The sequence below is a fragment of the Halichoerus grypus genome, chromosome 2 (genome assembly GCF_964656455.1).
Source record: "Halichoerus grypus chromosome 2, mHalGry1.hap1.1, whole genome shotgun sequence".
Taxonomy (NCBI): Eukaryota; Metazoa; Chordata; class Mammalia; order Carnivora; family Phocidae; genus Halichoerus; species Halichoerus grypus.
In genome coordinates, this window is record NC_135713.1 from 3,909,322 (window position 1) to 3,921,715 (window position 12,394).

At 47.1% G+C, this 12,394-nt stretch overlaps 1 protein-coding gene across 1 annotated transcript in view; it reads left to right on the forward strand.

The window, feature by feature from the left end:
• ADAMTS16 (ADAM metallopeptidase with thrombospondin type 1 motif 16) overlaps positions 1 to 12,394 on the forward strand; it is a 141,707-nt gene that overhangs the window by 83,320 nt on the left and 45,993 nt on the right. The window contains exon 17 of the mRNA XM_078066540.1: positions 1,189 to 1,324. Coding sequence (XP_077922666.1) covers positions 1,189 to 1,324 — 136 coding nt within the window. The remainder of the gene's footprint in view (positions 1 to 1,188; positions 1,325 to 12,394) is intronic.

Here is a 12,394-nt window from a genome sequence, read left to right on the forward strand (position 1 = left end):
CCCCTCTGTTCTCTCATATCTTCCTGGGAGATACTTCCTCCAGGGGTCTGGGGGCAGTCGCCCCATCTGCACACATCCCACCTCTGTCTCCCCTCCTGACCCTGAGCTGTTCTCTTCACCCTGAATTCTTGCCTTGATTATTTCTCCCACCATCTCAGGCTTCAGCTGGAATAATCACACAGGAGGAGAGATAGGTCAAGTGTGAAGATGAACATGGCTTATTAGGAACTGTTCTGGATGGAAGAAGAGTTGCAAAGGCTCAGGATGTCAGGCAGGAGAACATCTCAGTGGCCTGGCCGTGCCGCCACCTGTCCGGGGCCCTCCCCTGTCCTACAACACCTTCAGCAACTAAGACTTGACCTGTGTTGTCAGGGAGGGGAGTGCGGTGCCAGCTTGTCAGGGAGGGGCCAATATCTTTACCCACTGGCACATCACATCAGGACCAAGAAAGGCTCTAAGACTCAGAGATGGGATTTCTACCAATGGATTAATGGTGAGGTTTCCAAAATAAAAAGCCTTCTCACTGAGATCAGTGGATCCGATACATTCATGGGTGAAAGGGAACTGGTCCAAATGATTGTGTTTCAAGCTAGGAGGTGAGGATTCCAAATATAAGGTGCCAAGCCACGGCTCATGGACAGGCTCAACCTGACAGATCTTTACTGATAAGATAGTTTTCTTCTGGATCTACAGGGTGCATGCCACTTGGCAAAAGACCTCTGCATCCGGTCACACTAGCAAGTCCTCTGACTTGGCTTTGATGGTGGCATGGGTGATGCCCACTCAAGAGTCCTGGGCTGCTTGGAATCACTAGGAAGTGGGACAGTGCCTTATAGGCATTGCTTTCTGATTCTCTCAGATGGACAGGACTTGCGGGGGATCCCAAGGAAACACTGGGGGACGTAACCAAACACTTTAGTTAGTTTGCAAAGGTGTTCAAAGTCTTGCATGGAGGAATATACTAAATGTAAAGCCAAAGAGTAAAATATCTACATTTTTCTAAATGAGCCTGATTCTCGCCGACAGTTCACTTCTGTTTAAAAAGTTCATATACATTTTGGAGGATGGACAGTGTTTCCCATTGTAACACTGATTGTTGATACTGATGTTTACGTATTATTTAAAAATTAGCTTACATTTATCAGTTCCATTTTAACCGGCTCTATTTTCCCCCTTTTTATTTTACAGCTTCTGTTTCAGGGAAGGAACCCGGGTGTTGCTTGGGAGTACTCGGTGCCTCGGCTGAGAGGGGAAAAGCCTGGCAGCCAGCCTCGCTACACGTGGACCATCATCCGCTCCGAGTGCTCCGTGTCATGTGGTGGGGGTAGGTCACTTCTCACGCCTCCCCTGGTGGTGGGCACTGAGGGGCCCGGGTGCATTTGGGCCACGGGCACGCTGCACTCACGGGTCCTCACCGTGTCCTGGCAGGGAGCCCGTCCCCAGAGGGAGAGCAGAGAGCAGGGCTCTGAATGTCCCTCGAAGGCCTGGCCTGCCTTCTCCCATCATCTACATCAGCATGTGGCTCTGAGGAAGTCATGCACTGAATTGGCTTCTAATTTCTATCTAAGTGAAGATTTGATAAACAATAGTTTTGCTATTTGAGATTATTGAAATGATAGTCACTCCAGTTATTATATCTATCGTGTTGGTGATGAGAAATAGAAGCTTATGTTGAAAATACTGTGATACGGACAGAGGTTTTTGTCTAATGGTCTTGCTCAAAAAATATACTATGAAGTCGTGTATTGAAATTCACCCAGAAACCATATGAATTTTATGCAAATTGCAGTGGAAATGACTAGAAACAGCATGTCAGAGAGGAGAATTTCACATGACAGTCGATGCCTTGGTCATCTTAATACCATTAGAATTTGACCATAGGAATGTCTAAATTGGTAAAGGTAGCTCACTACAGGAACATTCTCAGCTAGAGCCAGACATACTGTCTGACAAAGAGTGGTGAGCAAATTTTTCAAATTTAGAAACACAATACTCAATTCCACCTAATATTTCAAAAACACACAAGTTTTCATATGGATATACAGATTTCAGCTTTGTGAATTCCAGCTTTTAATAATTAAGAAGTTAATTTAGAGAGTTGATATTTAAGTAAAAAGGTACACAAAATGGAGACTTGCATGAAGTAAGAATGTAATGAATAAAGAAAAAGTAAAACTGAATTCATACATTCTTAATAGTTGCTCTAATAAAAGACATAAAAGAAATAGAGAAAAACAAAGATTAACAAAAAAACGTAAGTCTGGACAGTTGACACTAATGTGTTTGACACACACTAATTCTCCCCATTATTAACTAAGAATAAAATATTGAAATCCTATTTAAATTCTGACATTAAGAGCTTCCTAAGGAAAAGTCTGATTCCCTTCTGCACACAAGGAGAGCAAGCAAATGGCTTTAATTACAAAATAGAGAGTAGTATATGGGCCCCTCACGGGACGGGGCCAGACGAGCTACCATGTGCCGCCACTCAGGGAACGGAGGAATAGAACTATGTTCACAGGCATCCCCTGTGTATGACATGGGAAAAATTAATTTCTAATTATACTTATTTCTCTTCCCTTTCTCTTCTGATCTTAAAACAACCCCTCATGCTTTCACAGATTATATTGAATATATAGTTGATTTTATCCACCCCTATTTAGAGATATCTAATAGAGTTTGGTTAAATTAACAACTGAATCACAAAGCTTTATATTTGTGCAAGGACATTATGATTTTCAGAACTCTTCTTTGTACGTTTTCATTTGGTGGAAAAAAATAGAAAGAACTACATGGGAACGTCTGCAGAGGATGGCGGGTCTGCCCCTGTTTCTTTATGGCAGCTTCACTCATGTCCCCTGTTTGCGTGTCAGGCATTCCAAGGAGCACTTGGTTTTCTCAGCTTTTACCGAGTTACTTGTCTCAGGATCCCGAAAACGCTGAATGTGTGATTAGTGTACTTGCAAATCACCTAATTAGCCCTCAGTAATAATTCTCACATTGAGGTTTTTGGAAGAAATCAACCCAGAACCCATTCCATAATCATTTGCTTAAAGAATGGCATTATCGAGTCAGTGAATGTGTTGTTTGTTTTCAGTTTGGGTGGAAAAATGGATGGGAAATTAGGGTTTGTCATTCAACACCTAGATGGAGGGCAGGATGCGTGACCTTCAGCACCTCATGTAGGCTATGACTCCTCTGAGAGTCTTCCTGGTAGAAACCGGACCTGCCTGGGTCCCAAGACTCAGCACTTGGTCCAAGTACCCCTCACTGGCCACATGGGAACCGTCAGGAAGGGTTACACTGACCCTCCCCTGTTTCCGTGAAAGGAAACAGCATGCCTTCAACTCTCCTGCTCTCTCAGGGCCCCCCGGGACTAATTCTCCAGAGAAGCAAGAGGACAGTGAGAAAAACACTATTGCCATTTATTGAGCACCTGCTGTGTGTTTTCACACACGCGGTCTTGCGGAAACCCGCAGCAGGGTTTGAGAGTGGAAACAGGACGTGCTTGCTGGGGGCAGCTCTGGGCTGCAGGAGGGCACCATCCACAAAATCTTTGCAACAGCGTTTCATGTGCTTGAATCTGTAAGATTTTACGAGTATCAATGCATGGAAGCAATCATTATTCATGTCTTGGAGGTCTTGGTATTATTTCCCCTCATTCTGTAGAAACCAGAGGTTCAGAAGTTTCAGAAATTCCCCCAGATAACCCAGCAGGCAGTGTGGATTCAAACAACTCCACTGACCCCGTGTGCTTCCCACCACGGCCAAACTCCCAACCGTCCGCGTTGCTCATAGGCTGTTGTCCGTTCACATTCTTTAACAGATGATTCTACTGGGAAGCACGGTGATTTCAGCCTGCGTCTTCCCTTCACAGTGAGCATTTGCTCATCGATGGGAACGGTGGTACCCGGAACAGAAGCCTGAGAGGCGGCGAGTAAGATCCCCCTCGTGGATCAGTAGCGCTTCCTTTCATGACCACTTGAAGGTCAAGGCTTTGTCCTGTTCAGTCCTAACATGCGCTGTTTTTTTATCTATGTTTCATGGACTTGTCAGACCTCCCGCAGTAGTCTCAAATCACATGGTTATTTGCCAAGGATTAAAGACAACGATTCCTTTTCAGGTAGGGGCGTTTAGCTCCCCAGACTTGATTACAAGTGGTTGTCTTGATGTCTCGGTGTTTCAGGATTTGATGGTATCGGATGACACACATCTTCTGGAGATAAATCCTTAGTTACTTTAGGTTTATACAATGTTTTGTTCATTCTGTGCTGTTGGATCCTCTCACTACTGAAAGGTAGGCCAGGTTATTTAAAATCTGCATTATCTGAAAATAGCACTGAATGATTAACATTGGAGGCTGACCATTCAAAATGGGTCCGTTCTTGTGTTTTCAGTTTTACGAGAGAATAACTAAATTCACCAGCGAATCTGATAAAGAGCACTTTCTTGGGGACCTGTCTTCCTTTCTTGGGGACCTGTCTTCCTTTCTTGGGGACCTCGTTCAGCACATCACCCAACATTCTCAACCCAAGACAAAGGGAAGGAATGGGCACCAGTTTCATTTTATGTGCCCATGTTGTGTTTTCAGGATCTCTAGTTGCACAGACCTTCCGACATCCTGGATTATTAACTTTTCAAAGCATACTTTTCTTAGCTATCTCCCTGTGAACTTAGTATCTATAAGGAACCTTTAGATGACCCAGTTAGGGAATTAATGAACTGAGAAAGACACTTGGAAACTACCCCACCTCTTGTTTCATTCAAGAAACATGCATTACCTGTCATCAGTGGAGGAAACATGATGGGTTTTGTTTTGTTTTTGTTTTTGTTTTTTAAGAAGTGTCATTTCCTTCTCTATTCTAATGGACCCATCTCTCTCTGGAAAATAAGATTTTCTGACAGACACAGGGCAGGTCCGACCATTCATCTTCTTTCCTCTCAAGGTTCCCCTGCTCCTTTTTCCTTTCCACTCACTTTTATGATATAACCACATTTTTTATTTCAATGATCCTGTCTAGTTGTGCCTTGACTGGACTCTCAGCCAGTGTCTGGGCATCGGTGAGGGGTCTGGGCTTACACAGAGAGACAGGAAGCCAAGAATATAGTTCGCATAGGAACTGGCTTAGCTGATGAAGTCTGACTCTAAGGTGGACACTGTTTTCACATGGTAATGACATCACTAGACTCTCGTTGCCAATGTAAAAGCATCAGACATTTCTCAAAATTACAGATGCTGTTATTTTTAAAAATCAGCCTCTGATCCTGTTGGTTCAGTGCATTTCAAATAACTAATCTCAAATGGCTGATTTGCTTCCAAGTGAAATGCTTATTAAAATTTGGCTTATACCTACGTTCTAAACTCTCCAGTATGCTCCGTGCAATGTCTGGGGTTAATGCTTTTCTTTTAAGTGAAAATATTGATCTGATTCACAATTAAAATTTCTCAGACAAATCTTAGGGATGCCTGGGTGGCTCAGTTTGTTAAGCATCCCACTCTTAGTTTTGGCTCAGGTCATGATCTCAGGGGTGTGAGATCGAGCCCCACATTGGGTTCCACGCTCAGCCACTCCTCCGGCCTGCCTGTCCTTTGCTTCTGTACTCGTGATCTGATTTAATCCTGGTGAAAATGCCGTGAGACATCAGGTGTTATTCACCTTCTGATAATGCAGAAATGGAGGTAAATGCTAGACTAGGACTTGAAAGGATACTTTTATTTAAGCTCTCAAGTCAATCTATGCAGAATGCCCAGGATCTGGGCACAGCAACTGCATGGAAATGAACAAGTGAACATAAAAGAGCATATATTCTGCCTTCCAGGTTCCATCATTCCAACATGGCTGTGGGATTGAGCACCACTTGGATTTGTTTATCTTTGGTTTTGAGTCTCTTTTGTACCAATTTCCTATTTGTAAGTTTTCTTGTTGTTCTGAAATTCCCCTTGGGTCTGAGGAAAGGACTCGGTGCCCGGGTCTGGTGTCGCCTGAGTTGTGAGCGTGACCCCACCATGCTCACCAATGCCGAGCTCCAGAACGCCCCCAGGCCTCAGGCCGTGGTCCCCACCACCCCACATCGGGATCACCGTCAGGTTCTTTGGCCCTGTTACAGCTGGCCTGGGTATGGTCTGTTTTTGCTGTTTGCTGCATTCTCTCTGTGTTTAGGTTCTGTGACAGCCTGGAACAGACTTGGGCTGTGGTTGGTTGTGACTTTTGTTACATTTATTAGCTGCTGTGTCCTCAGGGTCTAGCAATGCGTCTGGCACGCACCAGCCACCAAGGATCTATTTGTCAAGTGGACAAATGCAGGACCTCGATGACCTTTTGATTTAGAAATACATGAAGGCCGTGTTTGGGAAAGGGTGATATGGGGTCATCCCACTGTTACCCAGAAACACGCACCCCTCCCCCGTGGGGGCAGCTTCCTCAGGGCTCCCTCGTTTCTTCCTCCCTCCTGCTCCCAGACACAAAGCAGGGAGTGGAGCCTGGAAATGCCTTCCATCATTCAGAATTCGGGTTCCCTTGCTTCCAGGCATTTACTCAGCTCCCAGTGAATAGAGTTTAAAAAATTGTCCTCCAGTGTATGAAGAGTTCTGAAATAGAAAATGGTACGCATCTCTTTCTATCAAACAAGAGGTTACAATTTCTACCTGCATATCTCACGTTGGACGGAAAGACCGGGCCGGGAGGTGATGCACCGGGCCTTGCTGAGCTGGAAGAGATAGCGTGGTGTTTGTGACCAGCCTGCCAGGAGTCACGGTGAGGCCCTGCCTCTTAGAATCTCCTGACCTTATGAGCTACTTAAGCCTTTTATGCCTTAGTGAGCCCATCTATAAAATGAGGCTAATAACGTAAACTACCTTATAGGGTTCCTTTAAGGATTAAATGAGAGACTACCTGTAAAGCTCTTAACACTGTGTCTACAAGTAAATGTCAGTCCCGGTTCTTCTGTTAATGTTACAGCTTTGCCTGAGAAACCGGACAGTTCAGGTTACTAAACTCTTGAGGCAGGAGGGAATCACGTCATGATGTTATTCTCCATGTGGCCCCAGGGCAGGGATGAGGGGCACTTTCCTCCCTATTTGGGATTATGTCGCCCTCCAAGCATGTGTTTGTGCACGTATGTGCACACACGTGTGTGTGGGCCTGTGTGAGTGCACACGCGCATCCCTGGAGAAGTGTGTGCATGGGCGTGCAGGCTTGTACCTGCTGCGGCTGAGGGGTCAAAGAGTGGCCCACCATCTTCCCGCAGGACTGGGACGGAGGCGGCGGGCAGGACGTGGGGGCAGCTTAGGGGCAGTGGTGTGAACGGAGGGCAGGAGGGACCGCCTGGAAGCTTCCTTTCGGGGAACAGACGATTCGGTGTCTTTGATGCGGGGAGGTGTACCTGGGACACGTCTTCTGATTTCTCCTCTTCCTTGCTGGAAACTGCCTCCCTTCTGCTGACTCAGGTCATCCGTCCGAGCTCCGTCCCGGCAGCCAGGATGATGTGGTGGCTCGTCATCCTGTGGCTGTTGGCAGTCAGGCCTCCTGATGTCCCGGGGCCACTTGCCCCATACTGATGCCCCAAGTTGTCACTCTGGTACTCTGAAACTCTCTTTTGTAGAGTTCTGTCTTCCCTTGGTAGCCCAAGCCCGGTGTCTTGGCATCCGTCGACACAGTGTACCAGCCTATAAGATCCTTCCTTTCCCAAAGAACAGACTCCCCAAGATCTTGAGTATGCAGATCCTACACTTACGGTGAGCAAAAGTCTCTGATGAAGGACCCAAGGAAGCCCTTTGAAAAAGGAGCATAGACAGGAGCGCCCGGCGGGCTCAGTCAGTGAAGTATCTGCCTTCAGCTCAGGTCGTGATCCCGGGATCCTGGGATCAAGCCCCGCCTTGGGCTCCCCACTCAGCAGGGAGCCTGCTTCTCCTCTCTCTGCCCCTCCCCTCTGCTAGTGTTCTCTCTCTTATAAATAAATAAAATCATTGAAAAGAAGAAAAAAAGACACTGTACATAGGCTTGAGGGTCGTTATTTTGCTTAATTCTTAGGTCTTGCCATGTTTCCTGCAGGTGAGGTTACTTGATGGTGGACAGACAGGTGAACACAGTGTGGGGAGTACACCCAGGAACGCACATCGGAGGGGAGTACTCAAGGATCTGATAGGCATCACACAGAAATTAAGGCTAACAGTCAGGGGTGAGAGAAGAAATTTGATTGTTCTTAGCCAAGCCAGTGGGCACAGATTTTCAGGTCCTTGAGCACAGCGAAGACCCCATCTCACATGATTCCCTGTAGCTCTGGCTGAGTTGTGAAAAATTGTTTCTTAAAGCATCACCTAAACCTGTTCTCGAGTAGCCAGGCCAGGTGACACCTGGACACTCCCCCGGGGGGCAGATGTGCTGTCTGGGCACAGCCCACGGAGTTGTGAGGTGGAGGGAAGCAGACTGGGAGTCGGCCTCCCTCGCCGCCCTCTGCTGAGGAGGGAATTTGAGTGTGCGTGTTTGCCTGCGTGCACAAGTACACGGGCGTGTGTTTTATGCGGCCTCTGCTGAGCTCTCTGGTTTGGTTTTCTCTGTTTCTGTGTCAGTTAACGGTTGCGAGGTAGATCAAAGATAAACCAGAATTTCAGCTCCGTGGGCACCCCTTGAGGCTTTCGATGCTGAGCCTTCTGGGGAGAATGAAAGGGCAGGAGGAGAGAGAGGCCAGGGCAGGTGGGTGGACAGGCTGGGGGCCAATTGTAAGTCCCCAGAGGGTCACCTGGGCAGTCGGGCCCCTCCCGCCCCCACTTCTCACTGCCCAGTGTCCGTGATGTCAGCAAGACAGATGTGCATTTTCATGTTGTCATTAGTTTTCTTTACAAATGCCGTAAACAGATAGAAAAGAAGACAAACCACTCTCTGACCCAAGGTCACTGTGAGGATTTTAATAAATTCCACCCCAGGTCTTTCCCACGTACAGCCCTTCCTGGGTGCACCCTTCTCTAGACTTGAGGGTGACCCCCTGCCACATCACTACACTCTCTGTTTCCACCACTGGCAGAGAGTCTCTTCTAAGGTTTTGAGCAAACAGCCCATTTTTAATGTGGTGGTTCAGATTCTGGAGCCAATATCCTCAAGCATTGTTTATAATGCTTGTCACAGTGATTTCAACAAACTGTAACAATGAGCCCCCTGTGCCCCCAAAAAATTCCTTAGTAATTACAGACTTAGGCTCCATGTTTTGGTGGGTATTCTGAGGGCATCGTTCCTAAACGTCTTGAGCAGAGAACACGTGTGAGCGCACGTGCGTGCACACACAGTCCTGTTTGTTTGTGGGCACAGATTTGGAGCGGTGGCGTGAGATCTGAGGTATGGAGTTGTAAAGAATCCGATTTCACCCTGCGGGGCCTGGCTGCCTACCGGTGTAAGATCCCTGCCTGTGTGGGAAATCCCATGCAAGGGTAACTGAGGCGCGGTGGGCATCGTGAGTGGCCCCAGGGCAGCAGCATCCTCATCATGCAAGAACTTGGGAGAAATGCAGATTCTGGGGCCCACGCCAGCCCTGTAGAACCCAAAGTCCTCAAATCCCAGTTTGAGGACGCATCCAGGGGTCTTCTCTCCTAACACACTGTGTGGAAAGCCCACTTGCGGGCCCCCGCCTGGAGCCCGAGGCCCTCACAGGCACCTCTGCAATCCGGTTCAGGAACCACAGGGAAACCCACTTCCCAGGGAGAGCGGCTGAGAGAAGACAGGGACTTGAGTGAATACCCCTCAGTGTATAAATGGCAGCCTCAGGATTGCCCACCAGGGACTATGATGGTCCGAGGGCAGCTTGATGCTCTCCGGGAGCGGAGTTAAGACGGGTTAAGTGGATGGCCAGGAGGAGAATTATAGACAAGAACTTTCCTGGAAAACACCCAGGACCCAAGTCAGACTGTTAGCATCTCCTCCCATGTGATTTTAATCAGTCATTTTGAAAAAGGAGGAAAGCAGTTCCCACTAACAGGATCCCAGACCTGCTTACTGATGTTGGTGGATGATAACTGAAGGCAGCTCTTTGACTGGCTTCGGAAGCCGCTTGGAAGCCAGGTCCGAGGTGGAGGAGGGCCATGATGGGCTCTGCCCCATGGGTGTCCCTGCAGGTCCCCGCGGGCAGCTCACATCCTCTCTTCAGGGAGGCTCCTGCCAAGTGCCAGCCCCACGTGTCCCACCAAGCCAGAGCCCCCCCTTACTCACACGGGCCTTTGCTTCAGAGGAGCGGCCCCTCCTTTCCGAAGCTGACACTCCTCAGATACCCTGGACCTTGTCACCACGATTCCTCACCACCAGACCGGCCCTTCCTCTCCTTCTGTTCCTGAAAGTGCTCAGTCCTCCCCAGCCGTGGAGGGACACCTTCTTCCTTCTCCCATGCCCTCCCTTTGTCCCTTGCCTTCGCTCCTGTTCACGAGAATGACCCTCCTTTCCGTCCATCTGACTGCCTGCCCTCCTGACCCTCACTCTTACGTGGATGCTTTGGAATAATTTAACTAGCATTGGTATTATTTCTTCTTTTAGATGTGATGGGATCTATTTGCAGCATCTGACTCTTGCATTTTCAGGAATTAGGTCTTTGAGACAGTTTTGTAGTCTGTCTGGTAATTAAACCACATAGATTGTTTCTCTCTTCTGTAATTTTGTTAATTCAGAAAACCATATTTTTCTGTAAGATTTTAAATATTATGCTTATAAATTTGAACAAAGCGCCCTCATTAAATTCTCTTCATTTCTTCTGTGTAGGATATTTTCTTATGCTCATTTCGTATCTAGCATATTTGTTCTTATTCCTTATTTTCTTCATTAAGTTGGTGTATCAGCAGCAGGTTAACCAGGAAAACGTGTCATTCTAGGTATGTCATGGCGGAAGGTATTTAATATAAAGGATCACTTGCTTATAAAATATTTGGAGGGTGGAGGAGTAAAGGTCAGAGAGAGACACCATTAGCTCTCAGAGTCCCTCTGGCTATTTAAGAACCAGGAAGTCGTAGAACATTCCAGAAATCACCCGTTAGGAGTAGAGCCAAGCCAGCCTTGGCACAGAGGGTTCCCAGGAAAATGCCTGCATTACCGCAAAGCTCCTGCTTGCCAAAGCACATGCTCAGACCCGCCTCAGCCAGGAGGGTGGCGATGCATCTCTGACCTTCTCCCGCCCCATCCTGTGTTCCTGCCTCTCCTTGGTGGGATCTAAGCCAGTCTCACGGGCAAGAGGTCACAACCCCCTGCCCAAAGTCAGCTCTTAGATTTTCCACTTTCCCTTTTGTAACACAAGTTTTTGTCTGGAATCAAGTACACTGGCATCTGTTCGTTTTCTAATACACTGATTTCTGTTTCCATCTAGATCAATTCTTTCTACTTCCTTGAGCTCTTTTTCTCATATCCTCATTCGATCTTACATTCATTGGTTTCCGTTCTTATTTATCGGTATAAGTATTTCCGACTGTGAACAGTCCTCCAAGTGGGATGTGCGACATCCCACAAATTCAGTTTTATACCATGTTCACCATTGCTTGATTTTTTTTTTAAAGATAGTTTCTATTTGTCAGAGAGAGAGAGAGAGAGAAAGCACGAGCAAGGGGAAGACAGGACAGAGGGAGAGGGAGAAGCGGACGGCCCGCTGAGCAGGGAGCCCGATGCAGGGCTCGATCCCAGGACCCTGGGACCGTGACCTGAGCCGAAGGCAGACGCTTAACAACTGAGTCACCCAAGCGTCTCCTAAATCTGTATTTTAGAACAAGTGTTGGGGCTGAGATCTTACCATTTTTATTACCATTCTGTCGCCTCCTGGGGTTGAGGCTCATCTTCAATGAACTTGACCTTCTTTGGTGTTTAAGGGCATTCATTTTGTGTGATTTAAACCTTGCTCTTTACTAGAAATACTTTTTAGGATTATCCATATGTTTAAGTAAATTTTCTCAAACTTCTGCAGAAGTATTTCATGATCATTATCAAAGTCTTTTTTTTTTTTAAGATTTTATTTATTTATTTGACAGAGAGAGACAGCTAGAGAGGGAACAAAAGGAGGGGGAGAGAGAGAGAAGCAGGCTCCCGGCTGAGCAGGGAGCCTGATGCAGGGCTTAACCCCAGGAATCTGTGATCATGACCTGAGCCAAAGGCAGACGCTTAATGACTGAACCACCCAGGGGCCCCTCAAATATTTTTTTTTTCAGAGAGAGAGAAGGAGTGTGGGGTGGAGGGGCAGAGGGGGAGGTAGAGAGAGAATCTTAAGCAAAGTCCATGTCCAGTGCAGAGCCCAACGTGGGGCTCTATTTCAAACCCGGAGATCATGTCCTGAGCCAAAATCAAGAGTTGGACGCTTAACTGACTGAGCCACCCAGGTGTCCCTCAGTCATTTTTAATAAGCTGTTTCTCATCAGATTCCATTGAAATTGGGCAGAAAT